A 27,720-nucleotide genomic window follows, 5' to 3' on the forward strand; every position below is an offset into this window, starting at 1 on the left:
GGGGATACAAGGAAAGACAGATTTTAGCCACTCAGCAAAAGGCTCACACTATAAAATGTATAGCCACTTAAAGGTACAGTGTGTTGTGTAGCATGTTATAGATGGATATTCTTTCCTTTCCCTTCAAAGTGTGTTGGAGAAATACACAGACTTCCAATTGTGATCTATTATAAAAAAAAGAAAAGAAAAGAAAAAGGTGGTCCAAAATGGACCCGGCTTAAGAGATAACTATAAAAGGCTAAAACAACAATTCATAATTAATAAATAAATATGTATAATTAATGTTCAGTTCATAACAAAGCATAGCTAAATGTTACACTACGACCTTTAAATCTATGCCAGCTTAAGAATATGTTTGCCACTTTATCTTGCCGAGAAAACCTCTCAACTGGAGACTGAAGTTTGTAAAATACACACTCTCCTGCACCAATTTGTGCAGGAGTAAACTTGCAGAGACACTGGAGCTGCTGGATTGCTGCTGCCTCATTTGGTAAGTTTGTCTCACTTCACACAAATAGCACTGTTAAACTTTTTACAAAGTAACACAAACTTTAGTTTCCAGTTGGAAAAGGTTGTCTGAAAGTGAGATAAAGCAGCAAACATTGATCATTGATTATATTCAGGCCTTGATAATAGCAATATAACTGCACACGAACGAAGACTGGAAGCTTCATTTTGACACAGTAAATGTTTGCATTTTCATGTTATTCCTATGGATTTACATTTTATTTTTTCTGGAAAATATTCAAAAACTCATAAAAATGCGATATATATATAAAAAAAATTATAACAAAAAACAACACTGTTACATCAAGCTATTCCCATACTGAAGCCAACTTGCACCAGTTTTGCATCATCAAAGCAACATCGCTGACCATTGGGTTGTTGATACAATTTCCATACGATTGGGAAAACAAGTAAGAGGAAGTATTTTCAGTGAAAGTAAGAGATTGCAGGTTGGGTTGATTTTACAGTGGTCTAATAAAGCTAAGACTGCCATTATATGTTAGAAAAGAATCAAGAATGAATTCCTTTGCTGTATTCCCTGCATACAAAGCTTGTTTGTGTGTCACAAAAAACACCACACAAAGCAGCAGGTTGGGGCCAGAGCTGCAGTGCACTCTCATTCAAACTAATATCATATTCAACAATATCCACCGACCGTGGCTAAACGCATGATTTTGGTTTGCTGGGCACATGTCAGGCGAATACTGCCGAGGCCTCACATCAAAGTCTAAACCTGCATCGCTGAACAGGTCCAGTATTTTTAACTAACCTGCTAGAAATTATTGTATTGACTGCAGACAAGAATATAAGTGGAGCTGGGGGCGAATCATCAGTGATAGCTATGTTGAATGAAATGCATCCATGCAGAATGATCAATTACAACACAGTTATTTCCATCAGATATTATCGGAGGCCATGAAGCCCTATTTAGTCTTGTGCTCTGAGAGGACTTCAAGTGGCTCTGGCAAGCACCGCGTCACTGAATTACACACACTCCACACAACTCTACTTGGAACTGTTGCATTTTCTTTCTTTTTTTTGATTAAAATTAAAATGCAAAGTACACACATTTGATATTGTGCTAAAATACCATGAATGCTGCTTTATTGTTTAGAGGCAATAATCCAGCAAACATATTTATCCTGAAACCATTTGCCTATAAATCACATGCTACTTTGCTTCATATGAAAATGAAGTGCTTTTCAAATGCAGTGTGTGCTGCCAATTTAACTGGGTACAAAAAAAGAAAATCACTATTAAGAGTGGAGCTACAGTTGAAGAGCTGTGTGCTCTGCACTGGCAGATCAGTGCTGCAACTGGCACAGCCAAACGTGTCCCAACGGTCTGCTGCAGGTTCTGTTAGACTCTTCATGTCCTGACACTGCATTCTTACAGTGGGCATCGGTTCTCAGAGGATCACAGAAACATGTGTCATCTCTTGCGGTGTTAATTTAATCTTGGGTGCCCTATATATACGCCTTTGGCCATTCTCTACCTCTGGCATGGGAACATGCTTTGCCCTTGAGGAAGAGCTTCAGCAGTGTTGTAACGCCAGACTCTCCAACAATAAATAGAGTGCTATGGTGCTGAAGACAAGAATAGGAGCTGATGACATGCCTGTGAGAGATGGCGAGTTCTGCTGCACTTTCTTAACACATTTTCCTCCACCTTTGGCCTTTTTATATCCTCGCTCACAGAATTAATGTTTTTTTTTTTTATTCCCTCAGTGCCTCAACATCATTTATTCTCTCCTTTGCTATCATACAAGTCTGTTAAACCCATGCTTCTCCTCATGAAGGCAGATCAACACAGGACTTCTCATTAACCCTGATCTAAAAAGGTCCAAAAAGGACCTTTATGTAACTTGTCTGCAAGTCAGAAATGGGCCAGATTACTTATTCTTCATTCAGAGTTCTTCATTCTTCAACCCTGAATAAATATTTTTTTTTATTTGTTATTCCGTTATCTGTCCTCCATCTATATCTATTAGTTTTTTGTTTCTGTAGAACCGAAAGTAAACATAGTTAGACGAGCAGGTCAATGAATGCATGTGTGATGGAAGCCTCTACTACTACTAACTACTTTAGTGCAGCACCCAACCAATCGTGTCATATTTATGTGTTTAACTCAAACACCACAAGGCCCAAATTATAAGTTATCGGACAAGGCTGTTGACAGTGCTTCTGACACTGGCAGAAATCACATCACCATCACTTCAGTAAAATTATTAAGTCTTGCTAGTATGCTGTCAATAAAGGCGGGCATGAGTAGCCACTAAGTCATCATAAATATGTTTGCTGACAACATAAATCAGATTAATCGGTTAAGTTGCCCCCCGATGGACATTCAAGTACTTCTACATTGCTTTCACTGCGCAGATAAACTATTTTCGTCAAATTCTATTCTGTTTGGTCAACTTTCAGTTGGACCAAATCCCCACTGTGGCCAGTTGTTGTTTTGCACTAAGCCTTCATAATGTAAATGCTGCAATCTGTAAATGCATTATCTGATAAATGATAAAAAAAAAAGATAAATAAAGTGTAATGTAAAGGAAAGGAAGTGCAATGTAAAGGAAATCTATAATAAATATAATTAAAAAATGCAGACCATGTACGAAGGCTGTCGCATGTTGATTCAAAAGTACTACAATACATTTATGAAAATTCTTATTGTACAATTATTCCCCTATGTGCATGTGAGGCCATAGCAATGGTGTGGAAGTAGGTCTTAGACTCACATTTGCATGCTTATTTCGGGCTCCTTATTAGCATTGACAAACATGAACACCCAGCAAGAAGGGGTGGGAGGTGAGGGGCTTGACAAGAGAGGCGAGTCCGTGGAAAAAATAAATGATACCCAAATGCAAGAAGAAATCCAGTGATTCAACTGTTTTCAGGCATGTTCTGTCATCTTTACTTGTCTCATGTAGGAAAACATCCCTCCATCTGTTATGCTCTTTGGATTGTGGCTTGGAGGAGAGGATGACGTCAACGCCAGCAGCGATCTTTAAACCTTTACTTTCCTCTCTCCTCTCTACTGACAAGAGGAGACAGGAGATGAGCAGTGGCTGTCATGACGACACTGATGTGCTATTGCCTGGGGGCATGATTGATCAACAGCAGTATCTCCTGCTCCCATGAGCGAAAACACACTTCTTTTTTTTGTTTTAGCTGTATCCGGTAATGTGAAGGGAGGATATCAGGGGTTTGTGTCAATGTACAAGTTCTCTGACAGGAAAAACCGAAGATAAGATTGTGTACAGTGTAGTATGAACATTGCAGTGGAATAGGAGCAACTCCACAGCTACTTGCCGCTCCTTGATTTTGGTCTGGCAGTGGTCTGATAGGGTTGAATCCCCCAACAAATCAAACAATGGGGAGCCATTTTCAGCAAACACAAGTTGACTGTGCATTACCTGCTCAGCATGAGATATCTAAGATAAAAGGTAAAGCAAAAAGCTGGTAAAAAAAACAAAAAAAAAACATGCTGCACATTTCACACGCTGGAAATGAGGCATAGACCACATCCAAACCTGGCCCATCCAACAACAACCCTCCTCAGGACAGATTAAGAAGGAAAGGATCAAAATCGTACATGAAATTGCTAGGTCAGATGGATGCTAGATCTGAGCCACTGCAACGAAGCTGCCTCCTGAGGTGATGTTGTATGATCTGCAGCAGTTTCCATTTCTTTTTGTAATTTTTTTTTTACACTAATTAGCCCTCATGCACTAATTTATTCAAATCCATAGCCACAATATTAAGATTTTTTTTATAATGGTTAAAATGTATGTCATGTTACAGCGGCGAGAGCATCGCTTTGATTCACTCACACAGAGATGTTGACATCAAATAGGAAAATGATATTTAAAGGGCTATTTAATGCAGTGTAATAAAATATATAGGTTTGAAGGCAAAATCTAAATTATTCCCGCTCCTTTTCATAGGAAACGTCCTTCACTCCATGAGCCATAGATTAAGCCTTGTTATTTCAAGTTCTCGCCCAACACAACTCCGTTTTGTGATTATTGTGATAATTGTCAAGAGTGCTTCTAAAAAATCTCCATATATGTGGAGTTCCAGGGAGTAGACATTTCTTGAGTCAAATTATCATGTTATTTTTCTGACTTGCTTCCCGAGCTTCAAAACTCAGGCAAAAGAAACTACCTTCCAGCAAAAGAATTCACAAACCTGTAATCATTCTTTCACACAACAGGCACTCAGCTAAAGGGAAATCAGTCAGTGGTGCCTTAAGGTTAGAAACCTCCAATCTGTCCGACAGTACGCATTAATTCAACTATCACTAATTACAGCCCACAGGGGATTTGTCTTTAGGATCACGTGGTGATGCTTAGCTGTCCTGATGTCAAATTAGATATCATTATTGAAGAATTTGCCAAAGCTTGCTAGTTATGACTTTGCTTGTTTCCTAAAATGTCAGTGAGGTTTCTTCAGTATTCAAAAATGACCCTTATGTTTATTTGTCATCCATCCACTGTGCGAAATACAGGGGGGTCTGGTCTGATTAACACTCGAGATTAATTGAATTTTATTCATGATTTCGATTTAGGCTTCTCACGATCATAAAAACATTATAAATTCCTATGCTAGAAAAACACCTTGAATGCACAGTGTTACGTGCAGCTGCAGCAAGCGTGTGATGTGTGCATGTTGTAAATGTTTGCAAGTTGTGCAGCAGTGCAAGTAGATTGGTTATTTTTAATTATTTTAATTTACTATACTTTCTTTTTTTGCTTGTTACTAATGTATTTCTGGCTGTTCAATAAATACTCAAGTTTTGAAATCAATTAATAATCGTGTGTCTATTAATCATGATTTCAATATCAGTCAAAAATAATTGTGACTAATATTTTTGCCATAATCGTCCAGCCCTAGTTTAAACTTGTTACAGTGTAATGGAAAAACATTTTTTTTTTTCCTAAAGATCTTTGGAATTTCAGTTTTATATGATCTACATACATATCACACGTTACATGCTTTCTTGTTCTTTATAACCAGACAACATGTAAATAATTTTATTTGTAACTTTTTTGTTTATTTTGTTTTAATGAATTGCTTTCCAAATGGCGCTGTGGAAAAGGTCCACACAAGCCCACATCTGACAGGGAAAATAGCCAATACTGCAGCGTGGCACCTGGGCAGGTGAAACAGTATTGCGCTATTGCGCAACAAATGGGAGATGGGACCCCCCCCCGATTATTAATGGATATTTCGCACACTGGATTGTGCAGACACTAGTGATGGGTCGGTCGCGAATGAAACGGCTCTTAGAGCCGGCTCTTTGAAGTGAACGACGGGAGCCGGCTCTTTCTTGTGAGCCGTGTTTTTTTTGTTTTTTTTTGTCACTCTCTCTCTCTCTCTCTCTCTCTCTCTCTCATTGTCTTACTATGGTAAAGGTATCTACTATACCTTTTCTAATGTGTCGATGTTGTCTCTTCTTTCTCTCTCCTGCTCTGTTCATGTGTTACTGCTGCGAGTGTAACTACCGCCACTTTATTTTGCATATTTTAATCTATATTTTATTATGTTGTGGTTTGCAGTGTTTTGTGTTGTTTCACTTTAAATTTGTTTAAAAGGAAAAAGTTGAAAATTGAAATAGTTAAAAGTTGAATTGTAAATAGTTGTTTTTTACATTTTCTGTGGAGTGTATGAATAAAAGCATATTTATATAATAAACACATATACCATATATAACATATATATGAATAAAAAGCACGTTTTTTTACTTAGTAATTAATTTTGTGCATAATTTTATATTGTTGTTGATAAATTAATGAAAGCAATAAAACAACCTGAAGAGCCGCTTGAGCCGGTTCTTTTTAGTGAGCCGAGCCGAAATAGCCGGTTCTCTAAAAAGAGCCGGAATTCCCATCACTAGCAGACACGCAGGAACATAGAGATGTAAAAAGCTTGTACACACATTAATGACTCATACATACATGGCTTCAATACACAGCCATGTACGCATTAGTCATACGAATGCCTCCCAGCATACTTCACATGAATGTTGTTTTTCCTGTGCACACTGTTGGCTCTCAGAGTAATCATAGTTAAAGGGTACATACTAAAACTGAATAAAATGATGCTGTAATGTTTGTTTTGACTGATATCTAAACAGAGTTTCTTGCCCTCGATAATAAATACAACATAAGGAAAACACAACACATAGGTGGCAGTATAGGCCGGGTAATGTTGGTAAATGAGTTATCAAAGCCATTAAAAGATCTTGTGATTTGATTTGTAACTGTAACTATTTTAATTATCTCTGCCACATTATATGATGTCTTTTAGTACATCAAGGGCATATTAATAGAAGTTAGTTGTATTAATGCTATCGGGCAGTTGGAGTTTCAGTGATTGCCTGAGGGTATAACAAAAAAGTGAAGAAGTAAAAAAAAAAAAAAAGAAGAAAAAAATCAGCTGCTTAATAATGATCAAAGACAATTCTTGAGAGCTTTTTTTTTTCTTTATGCCTTTCATTAACATGCACCTCATACCAAAGAGGTCATATAAAACCACATTCATGCAAGATACTTAAGAAAAAAGAAACAGTTTTTTTTACAATACCCCTATTACTTTTTAACGGTTGTCAGCCCAAACGGCAGACAGAGGTTTTGATCACTTGCTCCTCATATGCATCGTACGTGACTCTGCATGGACATGTTTATTTCCCTTTGTTAACTTTAGTTGAGCAGTTAAGAGAATCTGATCTGAGCCAAAGCATCTCTGATCCCTGGGTTACTGGTTAGGGTGATTATAGATGCAGAGATTGTTTTCTTTACTACTATAAAACACAGGCACGGCGGCTACGCAATATTTCTCACCTCAACTGGGAGTTCTCTCTTCATCTGAATACTGTTTAAAGCCTAATCTAATATTGTATTTTGAATATAAAGGCTTTCAAAAGTAGGGGTAATGCTTTGGGTTATCCTTATGTAATGAATGATACAAGGCGATGATCCAAGTAGAGCTCAGATGTCCAGAAAACCAAGGCCAAGCTACTAAACTAAACTAACAAGAAAAGAAAAAACTTACAGGGAATAAAAGGGAAGAACACAGGCTGTAGCTATTGTATCTCAGCACTCTGGCTCATTTTAAAACCCTTTGCAAAAAAGTAGTCGATTAATATGCCCTTCCATTCACAAGCAAAGAAGGATGAAACAGGTGGGTCACTGGATTCACTGCACACTACTGAAAAACACGTTTGAAGGTCACACTTATAAACACATACTTATATAAGTAGCAGGTTTAACTTGCCTGAATAGCTAGTGTGTGTGTATTCAAAAAAGCAATAACAAAACATTGCAGTGTGGCTACTGACTAGCCAATAAACGTGAAATTATGTACATTTACTGATCAACATGAAAATGGACACAATTTGGCTAACCCTAAATCTAAACCGTGGAGGCAAATCCTAAACGCAATGCTGGTATGTGGGATACCAGTAAAATGTTTGTTTAATGTGGAGTTCTTGCGGAAGACAATAGCTATGTTGACATTGACACAAGTCATTGGAATAAAAGTCTAATTGGACTAAAAATACATCATGTAAACATGTCAATCTGAGAGTCCTGATCTGATACAGCTAATATACCCAAACCCTGGTAGAATCGGTGGAGGAAAATAAAATGGGTAATGGACAGCGAGGGAACGAGGAGACATGGTGCAGTGTTTGTTTACTATGAAAGCAGAAGTGAATTATCTGTTGCTTCTACTGTTTGAGAATTAGACAACATGGGGCATGTCAAAATAGTCCATTCAACACTTGATGCATGTGTATACGCACACCACAATAGGATCATTTAATTTTGCATCCATGTAAACGATAACTTGAGAAAGAATGATTACTGGACTGGGATTCATCTTGTTGTTTACCACAAGTACGTGGTGATGCCATTTTATCTTTTTTACTTCATCACACAGTCTACCTATGTACATACATCATACTCGATGTCATACGTAAGTAAATCAGATCCATGTCACACACAGTGTGATTTGAAAAATGAAATTGTCTAGCCTGTAGGACAAATTAGGGAAGGTAAGATAATGAGACACCGGTAAATACTATTAGGTGTAGTTAATGGGGCAGGAAGTGACATGATAAATATGGACATACTACAAAATAACATAAACCAGCCAATGTACAAAACTACTCCAAATCCAAAGTTTATTTTACTTCACTCAGTGTGTTTGAGTCAGTCATCTGATCCACTTTCAGAGTCCATCAGTCTTAAAAGTGTTTAGTCCACTTCAACCAGCAGGACATTCTGGCAGCTGCTGTAACATGTTCCGCTGTCACAGAAGAAATAAATCCGTGACAACGAGTGAAAACGAGTTCTCAGCTTGTTTCCGACGCCTTTGTTGCAGAAATTAAGTGGGGTGGGGAGAAATCTGTCAAGGGCTAGAGTTACAGCTGTCACAGATGATGAGCTCAAAAAGACACAAGTCTGGAAAATGTTAACCGTCAGAGGAAATAATTATTGTGAGAGGAGCGAGAGCAGGAGTCAGCTGACTGTAGTGGCCACTGGGAAAGTGATCTGTCTACGCCGTTACCATAAATGTCGAATGAGGAAATTCAAATCTGATCTGATTTTGCCAGTGTTATTCTGTGTGTGGCATACTGCGATTTCTCTCTCTCTCACACAAACACACAAAAAAAGTGAGCATCCATTGAATCTCTGGACCTCCAGTACATTTTAGATGCATTTGCACAGCGATTTTCTCCACGTTTCATTGTTCAAACAGCAGGGCTGTGTCAGGCTGCAGACAAAAAAAAAAAGCAGCTCGGATGAAAATGACCCCAAGGTTAGTGATTAGAGTGGGAAGGGCAAAGAGAGGAAATGTCTGTGCTGAGACAGAAACGGAATGCCTCATACACACACACACATACACACACACATACAAACACACAATTACCTGCAGTGTCTGTGAACCCCAGCCACGGTTTCGATGATGGAGCATTCTCCCTCGTTTAGACAAAAGGCCAGGTCCTTGTCTTCCACACATGGCTTGAAAACTTCCGAACGTGGACTAGGGAGTGTGGGGGCCACTGCTGGAGACAAAAGGTGTCAGATTTAGTTACAGAAGGACACATAACAACAACAAAACAGCAACAAAAATATATCTCATTGACATTCTGCATCTTGAACCGAAGTTAAATCACACAGGAACATCCCCTCATTTCATTTATCTCTTGGAAATAAGGACTGCAGCTTTTTCCAACAGTGATTTATTTTTCTGTACTAATTTGACCACTCCCCTCAGACTGAGAGAGGAGGATTCATTTCTTGTTGATTTGTGTGGGCTAAAGGCAGGGTCGCCCTTGGAACAGCTCTCTTCATTAAGGAATGACAGAAATTAGCATTTTCTTCCCCAAGATTTGTGGCTCCTCGCTGTTGCCAAAAAAGAAAAGGAACTAATGATGTAAAACATGTAATTGACTGCAATAGGGCTGCAACAATTATTAATGGACTAGTGGATAAATTGCCAACAGTTTTGGTTTAAACAATTAAATCAGATGAAATGTCTTATTTCATATTAAAACCAAGTATGCAATTTCTGCTACTAGGGGTCTCTCAATGAAAACAAGAACACAACCCCTTATTTGTTGACATCAGGTAGCAGTGTGGTATCATGGGAATTATTGTCTTTTTGTTATCCGCGTGTGCAGAATGTGCAGCAAACAGCGATGAGTAGTCATGATCTATTTGTAACAAATATGCACAATAAAACGAAAACAAAGAAACTAAAGATAACACACTGAGTAACCAGTGGCACCAAATATTTATAATATCTGATATTTTACAGGTGGTTTGCCGCAGAAGTTATAGTCGAGATGGTAAAGTGATCACGTGGCCATAATGAAACATCTTACTTTGAATAGAAATTAGAGCGGCAACTAACGATTATTTTCGTAAATGATTAATCTGGCGATTATTTTCTCGATTAATCGATGAATCGGTTGGTCCATAAAATGTCAGAAAATGTTAAAAAAAACATTGATCAGTGTTTGTCAAACCTGGAAATTACTATGTTCTTGAATGTTTTGTTTTGTCCACAAACCAAAATTATTCAGTTTTACTGATTTCTTTGTTATGTGGAGCAAAGAAACTAAGAAAATGTTCACATTTAAGAAGCTAAAACAATCAGAAATCTTGTTTTAATCATGAAAAAAGCTTCAAACCGATTCAAACCTAATCGATTATCAAAATAGTTGGCGAGATTTTTTGATAAACATAAGATTATAACATTAGTGTTTTTTTAATGTATTTATTTAAGTTTAAATGCTGAGACATTACACATTAAATTAGTAAAGGTGTCGTCAGTGAAGTACTGAAGTTCTGGCTTTATCAAACTTTTTTGGGGGCCAGGAAACCCTTCAGAACCGATTCTGGTTCTGGTTCCATGCCTTTGGACACTGCAAGTGACAGCCAATGCAGCCTAAAGTGTGGAGCAATAATCTTGAGGTTGACAGATTTTATCTATGCAGTAACCACCTCTCTTCTGAGCCTGTCATTGCTGCCACACCATGCATACTAATGGACAAATGTTTCTTTTTTTTACCCCAGGCCAGTCACGCTTCAATCATGAAAGCTCCCAAAAGTCTGAATATCTCTTCACTACTCGTCATGCACAGTAAGGCACTATTTTATAATTTCTTGCTAATAAATGTTGCAGACCCTCAATTACTTCGAGAACCTCTGCTTTAGGTCAAATCTTTGTTAAATAGCTCTAGCTCTATTCTGACAGCTGTCGGCAGTGTTTGCTCAGTGACATGGGTCTTCTCAGTCCCAGCCTCTTGACAGTAAGTCTAGAAAAAAATCCAGTCCTCTCTGCACATGGTTTGTATGGTGAAGAAATGCCCCATACCCCCAACCTGCACCACCCACACCAAAACATGTTCATGAAGTGACACAGGGAGGAGGGAGAGGGAAGTTAATGGCAGTGATGACAGCAGCTTTATCATTTCGAGGATAAATAAAGTTTTCAAACAACTACTTGATCAGTCGAGAAAATTATCAGCAGATTGATCGTTGATGAAAACAACACTAGAAGCCCTAGAATAACAATATTAGGCTTTAGTGTTATTATTTTAAACTGGGGATGAACCAATATGATATTTCGTACTAGGTGTCTGTTAGTGAGCGTTAATAGAGGTTCAAGTTTAAAAGGAGTTAATATAGATGGTTTCCCTGTCTTCCTGATGTTGTAACCACAACTCTTCAGTGATTTCCTACAGTCAACAAATAAAACATGAAAGTAAGAAAGTGAGACGATAAAGATGTTACACTGAGCAGCGGCAGAACACAGATGAGCGCGGTGATGCAGCTTTAATTCTCTTCATTTAGTCTGACCCTGAGCTGCTTTCACATCAAGAGCACGGCTGCCATGTACAAGCACTGCAATGCAGGGTTCTCCACCCATAGAGAATTATGCACAGCTGTCAGGCATGTGGCCACAGCAACACACCAGTAATGTGTGCTATAGCATGTGCTCCCACACGCTAATGTATGCAGACGCTCAATCACAATCACCCACTCATGCACACACACACACATGTATGCATACAGTACAGCACACATAAATTACCACTCCAGAGCTCTCTCACTCCATCATGTAGTCAAGCATTGGAAATTGGATTGACTGGTTTTACGCCCAATACCTTGCCGATACAATTGGATTACAAATCTGATTCTGCTTTCATCCGCTCATATTACACACATGGACACAACTGCACACACACACACACACCATATTCTTTGAGGCCTATTTCTATCACCCTTTTGTGTCGAATCTTTGTTGTCCCAATCTGCTATATATCCTGGCTTCTCGCCTTTTTGGTCAAGGCTCTAAATCGACCAATCCTGTGCAGCAGAGGAAAAAAAAACAACAACTAGGTAATCCGTTATTTATGCCCCTTCGTCCACTTCAATCCATGTTTTGTTTATGGTCATCGATCGATAAATCTGGGGCTCTTGATGTAAGGCCCAGGAGATGATGAGAGATTAGGGGGGACCAAAAAAAAAAGATGTGTGGTGTCCCCGGGGCCAATTGAGACTTAACTGTGACAGTTCATGAAATTTGACGATCATTTAAACCACTAAGTGTTGCTGCTCACTGCAGATCTTCAGATGCATTTGCCTTCACATTCATTCATCTAAAAATATGTATTTTAAAGGAGACATTCCTACAAACTGCATCTGTTACATGCTTTGCTTTTTGATTGCCTCTCAGGATCATTTTTTGATCAGGTCGTTTGTGTGTGTGATGCACAGCAACCAAAGTCGACTCATTCACTTTCTAGGCTTCAAAACACACTGCGTGATATCTTGTCATATTAATTCCACAAATTCCCACAGTGGATTGTTCAAAAGGTCTATCTATTTCAAAACGCAACTTTAATAATAGAAAATAGAACACTCCATCCCCCCCAGTGGTCAGAACGTCCATGGAAATAATTGTCACGGTGTTGAAAGTCCCTCATAGCGTTTGTTCAGACAGCAGCAGTGACCACATGTGACATGTACAAAGAGCACATCCTGCTATTTTATGTCAGGGGTTCGGGTTTTAAGTATTAAAGCAGAGGTTTTCTGACAATAGGGAAAATTGATTTTGAGCTGTAAGCAAAACCATTGATAAATTTACATTAGAAAAGCCAAGGTCACGCAGATACCAAACACCTTTTTAGTAGCCGTTTGAAGTAATTGTATCTGTGCTCAAGACTTACAAAAACGTACTAAATTTACCATGTACTTTTTTTTTTCCGACCCAAAAAAGGAGCTATGGAAAGCGTTAGCTGATCTGTATTAGCCCTGTTCTCCGTTCTCTCCCGTCTGGGAAACGGTTCACAATGATTTAATTTGTCACATGTTGTTGACGGAGCAGAAGGGTGGATTGTGAACAGCACAAGGTCACCGTGACACAACACTTTGGGAATCAATGATGATGTATGATGTCTCCGTATATTTTTTGTTATCAGGGACAAAGATCCCACAAAACTCCAAGGCACATTCTTACCTGACATTTTACTGGTTTTATTCTTCATAACCGCAGTGAGGGAGACTGACAAGAATGTTAAGTAAGGTAAGGGTACTCCAGAATCTTGTCACAATGACGCTGACTGGGGTTAGGTTCAATTATTTCTCAATAAGTCCTTGAACCTTTCAAGTATAATGTAAATCAAGTGATGTGTGAGAGAACGGCACTTCCCCACCTGCTCTGGGATCAGTTTACAGCCTCGCAGTGAAATACTGTACACAGCATCACAGGAGGCTTTGACCAATCACAGAGCAGTTCAGGGAGATTTAGTACTCCTGTTGGCTGTGGTGCCACAACTACTCTGTATAAAGGTCCTTGGTGGCAACAACTGCAAAACTTACATAGTGACACAGTAAGCGCAATAAAACACTTGCAGGAATACTTCACTAATTTGTATTTAGCTTTGTATTACTAGAATAAGAATGGTATTTAAAAAAAATTGTGCTTCCAAACCTCAGTTTTCTCAGAGTTGAGAAATATCTTCATTCTTTTTTCTGTTACGTGCCCACCAGTGACACTTGGTCACTTGGTCCGAGGCTTGAAACGGCAACTCTAATTCTGCACTTTTTAGAGCCACCTGTAAGAGAAGGGACCTCATTCCCAGAATGTAAACAGTGTCCGCCATTTTTGCTAACAGTTGCGCCGACAGGACCAAGATATTTCTCAACTCACGGGAAACACAGAGGTTGGGGTTTTTCAAAAATGTTCACTCTATTCTTGGAATACAAATCAGTGAAGTGTTACTTTAAAAAGAAACCTGAAAGTCACCGTTATCACACAAGATGTCAGTACAAAGGGAAATGTCCAGGTAGTGGTGTTCAGGTAAAAATTAAAAAAAAAAATAAAACTATGCATTTAAATAGCTTTTTTAATTAAATCATTCATTGTCGTTCATCATAGGGCCAACATACAATACATGAGTACATCTCAGCTGGTTCTCTCACCTACAAAATACAATCACTGCAATTTTCCACCAGGTGGGAGGTGTCCAAGCAAACTGTCCTGCACGTATCACCACTTACAAATCTGCAAAGTACTTATTCTATCTATCTATCCTATTTCTCTAGGATTACCTCCATTCTTTTAGCCCCTTTGGCTACATCAAGAGAGACGTCATCCTCAGATACAATGTGTTTGGCCTTGAGCAATACAGGCTGTCAATTTCTTATGGGTTCCATTTTCATCACTATGGCAGGCAAAAAATGGTAACGGGGAAAAAATAAAAAGTAGTAAGTAAGCACCTGTCAAAGAGATACCTATCAAAATGCTATGATATTCCCCTGCCAGAAGTTCAGACTGTAATTAATCAGGTTCTTGAATGTGATGGAGAAGAAGGAAGATAATGTGGGCCTCAACGTTTTGATATAATACTTTGTGTTGTCATGTGCCGACTATCAATGAACTGCTTCTGCTGATTTTTGCAGATTGTTTTTTATATCAAACCAGCAGTGAAAACCGATCAAACTTTTACCCAATCTTTATCTTCATTATTGAGGAAATAGCTAATAAATGACATGTCGTTGCTTTTTAGTAATTATTAAGATGTAGTGTCAGGACTAATTATGACAAACATGCCATACAATTTGCCATAAGGCTCATTTTTCAAATCGTTCTCTTTTTTTTTCTTTTTTTATAAAATACAACCCCTCCAAGCATGGTGGAAAATGTGCTAATAAATGGAAGCTACACCGGAAGAGTGATTCGCCCTGGACTTTGAAATCATTTCCACGTTCCCCCATTTTCCCCGCTGCACAAAGGCAATCAAGATTGCCAATTCCCTTGGTAACTTTCAAGGAATCCAGTGGCTGGGGATCATAGATTCAGATGATGCTTTAGAGATCAAAGTCATCTGAGAGGATTACTGAGGCTAGGGCTTCCTCCCAGTTGTTATCGCTGAATAGCTTTTAGCTATACAGCACACACGTATAATGTACTGTATATATTCATTCTTAAAATTCCAGTGCATTTGTTTTAAATATACTCCACAGCTCCACACGACTCGTATACTCGCACGAGTATAGTGAGCGGTTTAATGTCAAGCAAGCAAAGGAAGACAGCTGCAAACAGGTTGGAGCATGACTGAAAACACAAACTAGCTCCCACAAAAGGTTTTAGAAGTAAACTCTGAACTGAAGCTTAACAAATCTGGTTGTTCAGCAGTTTTACAGGGTAAATCCTTGTCCACACCCGCCCCCATGTGCTGCTGCTGTGTATACACAAACGCTCCCTCGGTCAGGTCTGATAGTATTGTTTTATTTTTTACCTTGTTTTACTTGACACATTGATGCAATTCATGATTTACATCTTGTTATTCTGAAATTATAAAACAGCAAGTTAGAGGCACGGTGCATCAATAGGGAGTTTCTGAGCATAGTACCTACAAAGCCAGTCATACTAATTAAGTGGTTTTTTTGGTTTTTAAAAAGCTGTTGTTGTCGTGGACTGACATAATCTGCTGCACCGAGGGGCCCGCCTTAGCACAGCCCCCCCCCCCCCCCACACACTTAACAAAGGGCCCCAAGCAATTGCCTGGTTTGTTTGTTGTGTTTAAATTGTGTCACATTGTGGGGTTATCTTGAATGTAACAACTGGAAAAATATTCTATTCACCATGCCTTGCTGTTATTACCATTGGCATAAGTCCCCACTGTTTCACAGTCCCACTTTCACTTTTTATGCTTGATTACCCTCAACGGTTAATCTTTTTTTTTTTTTTTTTCCTCCCTCTCAGGTCGCAGTGGTGGTTATCTTACAGGGTGTTTTGCAGCCATGTTTTGAATCCAACTTAGACATTGTGCATTCTGCTTTCATGAGGTTTGGAAAACTCTTGTCAGACAAAGTATTTGATTTTCTCCATATGCAGATACTCGGCACTTACAAGTAAAATGCAGATAGATGCTTATATGAATGCAGCGGAATGCACACAGACACACACACTTATTGTCGACAGACTCTCCTTGGTAGAGACAACACAAGAGACAATTCCATTTACTACGAGCATTCTCCCTCTATGGCTTCCTTCTAATGTGCTCATTAGTGTTCCGATGCTGAGCCTCATCCCCCAGGAGACACTGGTCGAGAGAGAACTGCCTGTGTTTACTGCAGTACACATCAAAGGCAGCCTTACTACGTGAAGGGAGAGTTCTAAGAGAGCCTGCTGATTGCTTACCCAGCATGCACTGCTTTCTTTTAGGACAGAGCCATATTCAGAGAAGTATATTCCAGTGAATGTGGACGAAACAACTAAAACGGCCTTGACAAAACTCAAAAGCACATCCACGTACAGTGAAACCTGTTGATAGAGTTCCACAGCACTTTCTCACTATTACTGCCGGATAAATAGGCTTTTATACGATACAAATTATGAAATGTGTTTGCAAAGGAGGAATTAAAACTTTCAGAAGCACTTCAAATGTTGAAGTGCTTCTGAAAGTTTCATTTGGCCTCCTACTTTAAATGTGAAGGCAACAGTAGTCGTATACTGTATTGCTTGTGTATCTAGTCATGCTCGATTAGGTTACTGAGCTCCGTCACAAAGCTACTTCTACTCTCAGTACTCAATACTACACAATATATAGTTGTAGAGGAGGTCTATAAAAACAGATCAATTGGTCTAATCTTTCAACGGTTAAAGTTATGTCACAAAATGGAGGCCGGTAAATCAGTTTTTTTAAACACTTACTGATAACCTGGATCTGATAAACAAGCAGAAGTGGTTTGTCTAAAAAAAAGTGTATGTATGTTTATGAAACAATACCATGATCTCATTTTATTTTATGTTTTATAAGATTAAATTCATATCAACTCTAACTAGCCAATTAAAATGTTATCTGACAAATTTATTGAAGCAATTTTACTCGATTTTTTCTTTTCAAAAATAAGGGTGCTTGGACAATTCGGAATAATGAATCCAAGTGTGTCAATGTTGTCACTTTTGCATTGATACGCTATATTGCAGCTAATTGAATCATTATACTGCTCACCATGGCCAGATTAACAGGTATAAAAAAAGTTAAGTAATTTTAGAAATCTCGAGTAGAACACATGGCAAAACCTGGTACACCGTTTCCTTCACAGAGAAGTAAGCAGCATACATTGATATTTAAAGTTAAAACAAAAATGCAATGAGCCTGTAAGTATGGATGAAGGGCCTTGAAAGACTGTGGGCAAAGTAGGCCACAGTGGGGATATAGAATAAAAAAAAAAAAATCAGGGAGATGTTGTTGCAACCTGACATAATACTTACAAACACACAGCCCCAGTCAATACTTATAAAGCTGCAGGTCATTTGACACACATGGTGTAACCTTGTGAGGCCTGTTTGTCAAACACACACATGCAATCTGTACCCTGTGTCTTGCATGTTTATTGAGACGACAAGCCTTGGGAGACCTTTCTGTCCCTGACCTGACAAATACAAATAGTAGGTGACCCACAGAGCACTTGGTTAAAGGTGGCAGTTGGTGCCTGTGAGCAGGGCTAAAGACCAAGCAGCCTTGGTTGCCGTGACAGCCCAGTGATAGGTGTTCGATAGGGCATTTGTCACAGTTACTCCATTTGTCCTTCAATCCTTTCTCAGCGGTGGTGGCTTTAAAGCCCCAAGCTACAACATAGTACATTAATTGTCTAATTATTTTCCATAGAAGTGTCATTTTTTTTCCATCAAAGTGTGCAGCTGCAAAGTAGAGGTCGGCAGATTAACAATTTTAGCCAATTAATCACCTCCAATTGGACATTTTCAAAGGTATTGGCATCGGTGGACTCTGGCTAGAGTTGGCTCCACAGCCATGGTTGCCACGGGCTAGTAGCACTCATGGTACAATTAATGGGTGAGAAGCTATATTTGCTCGTTTAAAGGGCATTTTAGCTGTCTGTGCACGTGATTTTCTCCTGATGATTAATCACAAAAACAGCTGGGCGATATATCGGAAATTTATCGTTATCGAAATTTACGACAATAATCAACGTCATTTTGCCATTATCGGTACATTCGATAATTAAATAAATAAATAATAAATAAAAGTTGTTTTTGGCTGTGTGTGTAGGTAGGCAGGCTAACTGTATATTCATGTCCCTTTAAGACACTCGGACACTTATATCAGGCATATTATGCAAATTAGGCAATGACGTCATTTAGCAACTTCAAACTTATCGTTCATTTATCGTTATCGAAGTGAGCTGCTCAATATATCGTGATATTGATTTGAGGCCATATTGCCCAGCCCTAGTCCACAATGTCTTGAATTTAGAGGTGCATTCAATGAAGCCTGTAAATTGTATTACTTCTGCAACCACACATGCAGCCCATTAAGCTCACATGCATGTTGATGACTCATTCTGGATATCATCATTGCAGGGTGTGTTCAGGGGTTTAAAGTCACCTTTTTTTGTCTTGGTCACAGCAACACCTTTGCGCATAGTCATCATCATCTTATAGCATCACGATTAAATAAACTAAAAATGGTTTCAAATTATGTCCACAAAGGTAGGCCCAAAGCAGCAGGTTAATAAAGAAGAGCCCCCAAAGACATCACATATGCATTAAACCTTAAGGGAACACTTCAACCCCTGATGAAAAGTATTAATTATCCACATTATCTCCTGACCCCGTGTCAGCTGAATCTTGATTAAACTTTGGCTGATCAGCGCTCACACAAGTGAGTCCCTGCAGTTCCAAATCCCTCCTTTTCCCAAAGCATCACCAAAACACATCATAAAATAAGTGGCCATGAAATTTCTCTCTTCAACCTACGCAACATAGTGTTTTGCAGCCAAGAGACTGCACTGTGGGTCCAGACTGCCTGTGCTGCATGTGCTCTATCAGGAGGCGCAGCTTGTTTGTTGTCTGATGTGCACTATGCTACCATTGGAGGTGCACTGTGTCTGCACTGTCAGACACAAGCTGCATCACCAATAGACGACACTGTACAAATATTGGAGGTGCTGGTGCTGACGTGAGGCAGTGTGTAATTTCAAGTGGAACTGTTTGGGGGAAAGCACACAAATTCAGTGTTCCAGTCTTCTGCAGGAAGAAGACAACAATTTAACACATTTCTCCGTTTTCTCCTCAACAAAAAAAAGCTGGGATCTGTAAGTGTGAAAAGCTTCTAATGGACCCTTTGCACAGCAGCCATTTTGACATGTTTTTCAGGAAAACTGCAGGTGGTAAAGAACACATTGACAATGGTGTTGGTCAAGTCAGGACAGTGTGATAGTGAACCAGCATAAACCCTGAAACTGAAAAAAAAAAAAACGAAATGGTATTTTTATTTAGATTGTGCTTTTCCCACTGTGACCTGGTTAAATTGGCTGCTGTGCAAAAGAGCACATTCAGTAAGTAGCATGTTACATTCAACTAGAAGTAGAACTCAACTTTAAAATGCACGTAGACATGTTAGTCCACCTGAAACTGTACTAAATCTTATCAAAGTCAGAGTCACACCAAGGTAATGAGACTGGGAGTCAAATCACTACTCCATTTATTTGTTCAACCAGAGCCAAGTTGGCCTGGTGCTCTGTGGAGAAAGCTGTCGAACAGCAAGACAAAGTGGTGAACATATCGTTCAAGGTCCAGTGTGTAAGAATTAGTGACATCCACCATAGTTCCCTGAGAAAGGGAGGCGTGAACACTCCTCTGCTTTCACATATCCATAAACACATGATTTGTCTTTGTTGTGAAGTGATCTTATGCTTCAAACCCGAAAGACAGGTTTGTCTATTCAGGCTGCCCTTTGTCTACAGCACATGTAAAAGTTATTCTAGGGCTATGAAAAAAAAATATCATGATTGTGCACTTAAATAAAATTTTGTAAACCGTACACATATAGCATACACTTAAATGAAATTTAATTAAACATAATTATGGCTAGTATATTCAATTTCCTTGCAACAAACTGTAGATATTACAGACTAAACTGAAGCAGGTGATCAGGTGGGCCTAAGTTTTCCTGATGCCCTGGGCACCATGTTTTAAAGGATTCAAAACAGCCCTGTTCAGAACGCTCCGTTTAGTAGTATCTCTTAAATTCCACCTTAAAAAAAAAAACATAATGGACAGGAAATGACATTAGCCACAGAGGCTACTGGGAGCTAACAGCAGTTAGCATTTGTAAAAGTGACCATTTGCAGGCTTCTAGCAGGCACATTGCCGTCATATATATCACATATCCACTGGACAGATAAATCCTCTGAGGCTGGAAGTTTGTGTAGGACTCTGTGCTGCACTGTGGAGCCAAGAATAGAACTTTTCGCAGACTTCCGGTTTACGAATACATTTGCCCTCGCCAGCACTCTCGCGTGTTTTACAGACAAAGCGGAGCTCTGCGAAAACAACAATTCCGGGAATTTAGCGCATTGTGTTGTCCCAATGAGTGCGGAAGTCAACATTGCGTGTTTCATCTCCTGTACTTAAATTGGATATGATAGAATGTTTGGAATAAAACCAACCTTGCAATTTGAAGGATTTATGTCTCAGCAGCAGCAGCAGCGCGTCATACTTCCGGCAGCGGCGGACTGATTCCGCTGCCGGAAGTATAGTGCTGAGAAAGTATTCCCTCAAAAATTCATGCGATGCGACATTAGTTTTGTTTCAAATATTATTCTATCAACACAGATATGTACATCGATAGTCTGTCGTTACAATCGATTTGCCTCGGGTGCACTGTGGAGTCGGTATGAGTGTTTTTAATGCCATGCTAACTTGTATCATTGACTTGCGCTAGCCATAGCATCAGCGAACTCGGCAACTAGAAGAACTGAATGAAATTTCTTGAAAACGTCTCCAGACGTCTCCATCACACCGGCTGAGTTGGAAAATAGGTCTTATGTCCAAAATTACGAACTATCCCTTTAAGAGGATGGATCATAGCTTTAAGAGCAGTGAAATCCCATTGCAACTGAGCAACATCATACAAATATCAGACACAGCTAGACAAAGCAGTATAACAGCAGCATTAAGAATGTTAAAAGGGAACAAAGGGAAGGATGCATTAGCTTGAATATTGTCAGGTAATTATCAGTACAGTGATGTGTTGTTGGGTTGATTTTTTTTTTTTGCCTTTAGGGCTTTCAAAGATAATTTGACACCCCACTTCCACATCTCTGTCAGTGACAGTGATGAAGCCACAATGCTCACAGACTTTAAAATGGCTTTCGTAGCAGTGAGACTGTGACAAGCGGCATACGATTTTTCTTCTTCTTCTTGCAACCCACACATCCTCCTGTGCCTGCATTATCTGGCAATCAAGGTCAAAATGTAATCTGTCACACGTTATAGACTCACTGTTTAAGAGCAGAATCAGTAATGAGGTTTATGTGAACACTCAACCACAGAACAGTATTATTAGGAGATGCAATTTCTCCCATGCTCGTTTGTCTTCGCAACCCATTTGCAATCATATGAAACTCGACAGATAATTTATCCTGATTCATCGATTGTAATTTGTGGTGTAATTATCATAATAAACCACCAGGAGGGATACAACTATGTTACTGCTTATGGTTTAAGAAATGAAACAAACGTGATTTGCTGCACTGTGTGGTGCCTACTATGTTTGGTATATAATTTTATTTGGTGGCTCTATTTTTCTGAATAACTTTGTCGGTGCAGATAATGTTTATTACAGCAGCATGTGCTACCAGATCCAGATTAGCGCTGTGATGTGGAGAAGACAGGCATGAACATGTGTCCACTCACTCCAGGGGAAACTTATAGACGCTGAAGGCATGAGTGCCTCTATCTCATAATCAACAGACGCTGATGCACTTTAATATCATTATTATCATTACTTACAGAGCAGATAACAGAGAATAACCAGCAACTGGAGAAATAAATTAGAATCTATCAAATGCATATTTAATGAGCTCCACAGCTTTAGTGCTTTTGCTAGAGCAATGGCATTAAGTTTAGACTTTGATTCCAGGGGGAGGACACGTGTGAAAACAGACAGTGAAGTGAGAGCTTTCCTGTTGTTTTGTTGTATACAAAATCCTGTTGTGTGTATATACTGTACACACATATGCTGCAGTTTGGTTCAAGCAAACACCAACAATTCAATTATGTATCGCTGTTTACAAAAAAGGGTACTGCAATGTCTGGGGTGAAAATCATAGATCCTTCCTTCAAAATGTCAACACCATGCTTTCCATTACTCCACTGTTACTATTATTAACTGCTGTTAATAATGGCACAATCTGACCGACTTAGGAAAAACCTCTTTAAATAATTGAGGAGGGACAGCATCACAAGGGGAACCAGAAGGTTTGATGAGGCCAACCGCCTCCTCTACCATGGACAGGCTCAAACTGATTTAAAAAAAACAGCAGAACAAGGCAGACAGCAGGGTCAGATGCAGGAGGTAAAATGTGCACCCTAGTGGTTGCAATCTTCTCAATAAAAAAAGTTCAGAAACTTATTGCATGTTTCAAAGGAGGCTTCCAAACACACAGCCTGTGGGACACTGTGGGAGTCGCTTGTTTTAAATAACACACGTGGGTTATGGTGGTTGGACACAATCATTTTGGAAAGGTGTTCCCTTTCAGCCTTTCTCACAGTTTTGTGGTAATTGCGTGCCAGCAGTCCTTTAAAATTTGAAATGACCCCTGCAGTTTGTCCTTTTCTCTCTTGCGCTCAGCTTTGCGGCACTCCCGACAGCATGAGTTCATGAGTTTATCTTTAGGCTGCTTGGGTTTTAATGGAGCCACAGAGTCAGGATGGTTTGGCAGGGGGAGTGAAACCAGGAAATGAGCTCCTCAGTATCAGACAGAATTTGAGTCCGGAGGGACACAGAACTGGATAAAAGCAGCAGAGAACTGAGCTGCAGTTAAAGGGTTAAGAATTATTGTATTATCCCATGATAATTGAAGATAATATAGGAGGATTTATTGGCAGAAAGTGAATGTACTCTCCATGAGTATGTCCGTACAAGTGTAAAATCCCTTTAAATACATATAAAAAGGTTATATACTTTAGACAAGGGCCTTGTTTTACAGAGCCCGCCATCTTGTGCTGCCATGTTTCTACATTTTGAAGAACACAAACACAGATATTTGTTACATCCTTTCATATAGCTATGTGAAGACCACTGCAGTTCTCTGACGTGCTTGGCAAAAGTGAACTAGGGAGAGTTCCATTTTGTTACAATACACAGTCTCACTATTAGATGTCATTACTTTTGACACACTGGAAACTTTAAAGAAATAAAATCACAACCGAATGCATAACAATAACATGACTGTGACTGGAATCTTGTGTATCTGAGTGTACGTGCACACAGCACATCTCCATCAAAATGTTTATTTCCATTGCAAAGTCCTTTGTTCTTCTATAACAATTCATGAGCGGTGCCAGCACACATTTCATCAAACGTGACATATTTGGCTTAATGTGTGTCTAACTGTTACCACACGGCTGATGCCACACTCGGTTTGTCTTGGCAGCGACTGTTTCCATCTGCCTCTTTTTCGTGTTTAAGACTATATTTAAAAAGATGGGGGAAAAAAAATAAATAAAAGAAAACCCAGGGGTTCTAGACGATTACGGTTTGCCAGAATAATCCGGAGGAGAGACTGGAAATTGCAGCTGAATGAGCACCTGATTGCATCTACATTTACTTGCTGGAGTATCTTAGCTGACAAATGACAAAAAAAAGTGGAAACATGGAGAGAAAACATGCATCTCCACTGATAAGAATCAGCATTTTAGTGTTACCATAATGATCAAGACACATTTGCGGTCAAATTCTTCTTCACAAAAACAGCATTTTTTTTTTTTTATCTCCCTTCGATGAGCATTTACTCTGCTCCCGGCTTAAGCCTGCCAAAAATATTTGAATTGGAAATGACTTGGAATATGCAGTACGTTTTATGCAGCACTCGTCTGATGAGAGATAAGACAAAGACAAGAAAAAAACAGTTGGGAAGCCTAATTTGCCTCGACCACACTGTGCAATTTTAGTACAGTCGGAAATCAGGGATGTTATTTTTCAAATGTTGAGCTGACCTTTTTCTTTCATTTTCTCCAAATTTCAACGGTATAATTACTTGAGGGCAGTGGATTAAAGTCAGGGAGAAGAATCCATTAAAAGTTTTTCTGTCATCTTTTGGAGATTTTTTTTAATTGTTATTTTATTTTCTCTAAATGTCCTCAGTAAAAATTACTGAAACTAGACATGGACATGGACAAAAGCAAGAATGTTTTTGAAATGTTCTGTCCCTTAGGGGAAGGATATTTATTTGAATATGAATCAAATAAAAAAAAAAGGAATATTTTGTGATCAGCAGCTTGTTTTTTTTCTCTCTCTTTCTCTTTCTTCCTGTCTCTCTGATTTGTAATTATATATACCTGAGAGGACAAGAGGAGAAGAGTGGGCAGCATGCAAACATAACCAAACACCACTGGATATTCATTTTGTTAAAGTTCTGTGGTTCAATGTCTCCCCTTCTTCCGCCTCATAGCAAGATTGTGCTCTTCCTCTGCCATTTTACATATGTGAAACCACACGATGCAGCAGGAATGCAACACTGACATGCATCCCTGTATCAGCAGGACCAGAACTAAGAGGAGAGGAGTTGAATGATTCAACTGCGTGGAGCAGAGCTTCCTGTCAGCGCAGTTGATTAAAATTCCTGTGACCAAGAATGCAGGGTGTGATGTACGACGAGCAGGTGGTGTGGGTTTAATATGCATGAGCGGACGGCTCCTGCATCTGCAGACTGGCAGTCACTGAGCTTGCCTGTCCACTGCCTTGGCAGTTCTCTTGGCATATGGAGCCACTGAGGGCATACATGAACACAGCGGTGTGGCTCGTCTGAGCACCCACTGTACTGTTTACCCCTTTTTTGGGGGGGGGACTGGTGGGATGTCAGCTAGATACTTGTCGGCTCAAAGTGGCCAAGATGAAGGTAAAGGGGGAGCAGATTTCCGCTGTATATTTGATTGATTTGATAAAAAAAAAGAGCACATCAAAAGGGAGGAGGATTAATGGAGGTAGTGTAAAAATTGACTGGGATGCTCACTGGGGAGAAGATGCGATTAGCTCCTGCACCTCCTCATCTTGTGATTCTATTGAAATGCAAAAAACAAGCACAGTCCTGCTCTAGATTTTGAGGAGGGATGTCAGCTTAGTGTGCACTGCCTTGCATTGTATTTGACACACAGACGGTATTCCCGAAAGGGTTTAGCTCTGCAGTTTTCAGGCAGATCTATAGAGTTAGATTCCATGCTGTTGTGTGTGCATCACACAAAATGGTGCCGTTTCCCCCCCTCAGTCCTTGATTTAGTGTGTCACGAGAAATCCATAGCACACTGTAAGTTTAAGGTCAGGTTTGTCCAAATCAGCTGTCCAGCTTAGGTTTTGTGTAGTGTGGTTGCATGAGGTAATGAAGTATAGTCAGTGTTACCAAGAACCAGCCTTAGAGATAGAGATAGAAAGCTCACTCTCTTAAAGCTCACAGAGTGGTACTGTTGCACATATATGTTAGTTATGGAGGTCTACTTATATACATTAACTTGTTTTTATGGTCAAAAACCTCCTAGTTGCTGTAAACGAGCCGATAGAAATCTCTCTTTTCTGACGCTGTCCACAGCCGCGATGTTTCAGACTGAAACCTCACACCCAGAAGACAGAGTGTGTTGTGATTGGCCAGCCAGCGTAGAGCCTTCCCAACTGTCTTGCGATTGGCCAATACCCGGACGTGACATAGTCAGCACACCCACTCTCTCAGAGGCGCAGCTCCCCCCTCTGGAACGTTGGATGCACTGCTACTCATTATCAAAACATCGTTTTAACAATGTTTAAAAATAGCTTCATTACGACTCCCCAACGCAGTCCCTTTTATGACTTTGACCCAGAGTCAGACCCAGAGTCAGAAGACACTGTTGCTCGTGAAGCACCTCCACTTCAATGTAGGTTCAATGTAGGCAAACGGATGTGCCCGGACTAGTGCCCGGAGCAGGACGATCTGCTGTTCCGGAGAACCGCTGTTTACGTAACCAGAAGGGTTTTTTCAGAGATCTCGCTGAGCCCGAGATTACAATAAAACACTGCGTTCTCAGCAATGTTTGTTTTGAACCTTCAGGGTTTCGTAAACAAGGTCATGACGCAGATACACACTAAAAAACAGCGTTAATTGGAACTTCCGGTATAGGTCCGCTTTAATGGAACGATGGCAGCAAAAACACAAGGGGGGAAAAGGATTTTAATTCTTTAACAAAAGGCTCATCCAATAAAATCTAAGACATTATTTTAAGAATATGTTCACCATTTTTTTTCCGGCTTTTCTGATTCCAAAGTTAAGTTTGTGAACCAATTACTCTTCTGCAACAAATTTCACAAAGACGTTCAGCATATTTAGCCGAGGGAAGGCAGGAGCTGCTGGTCTACTGCTGCCTCATTTAGCAAGTTTGTGCCACTTAGGTACACCCGAGGAAAGAACTTCAAACACTAAAGTCGCAGAATAACACATTTGAACTATAATGACGGAGGCACCAAAGAATCAAGAGCTGCTGAATGGACTTGTTCCGGGGAGGGAGAGGTTTACAAAGTGACAAAAACTTGAGTTTCCAGTCAGAAAAGAGTAACAGCAAAGCAAGATATTACAGACTTAAGCAGACAAGACTAAAATTAGACAAAGGTCAAGCTGGTCCGTGTGCAGGAGGCACAACCCCTAACTTTGCGCCCCTAACCCAATACAACTACATACAAAAAAATGATATATCCTTTTAAGAATAATTGGTCACATTATGTACCACACTAATGCTTAGATGTATTTTCATAACAGTTTGTGGAGATACACATTTATACATTTCACCAAGGGAATGTTTCTGGGACTTTGGGGGCCCAGGGCCATAGGAACTGTGGGGGGCTCATTGAGCCAACTCTGTCTCTTTTCTTGCCTCCCTAAAGTAAAGGTTTGCTTTGCTGTTCAACATATTGTCACTCTGAAGTTCTGAAGCAAAAAAAAAGTTTCATAATAGTTCCGTGACCAACTGTGTTGGACATGGATAAGTGGTTAGAAGCACCAAAGCTTTCACTTTCCTCTCTGCAGCAGAAGCGAATAACACTTGAGCAACAAAAAATATCCCAGGATTCGTCGCCCAACTACCCTGTTTTCTCAAAGGAAAGTGTTGACCGGTAACACTATCTGTGATAAACTAT

General features: G+C 39.6%; 1 protein-coding gene across 1 annotated transcript in view; it reads right to left on the bottom strand.

The window, feature by feature from the left end:
• nrg3b (neuregulin 3b) overlaps nt 1–27,720 on the bottom strand; it is a gene marked incomplete at both ends in the record, with an annotated part of 284,884 nt that overhangs the window by 147,728 nt on the left and 109,436 nt on the right. The window contains one exon of the mRNA XM_083903628.1: nt 9,444–9,579. Within this exon, the coding sequence (XP_083759754.1) occupies nt 9,444–9,579 (136 nt within the window). The remainder of the gene's footprint in view (nt 1–9,443; nt 9,580–27,720) is intronic.

Source organism: Microchirus variegatus (assembly GCF_963457635.1).
Source record: "Microchirus variegatus genome assembly, chromosome: 17".
Classification (NCBI taxonomy): domain Eukaryota; kingdom Metazoa; phylum Chordata; class Actinopteri; order Pleuronectiformes; family Soleidae; genus Microchirus; species Microchirus variegatus.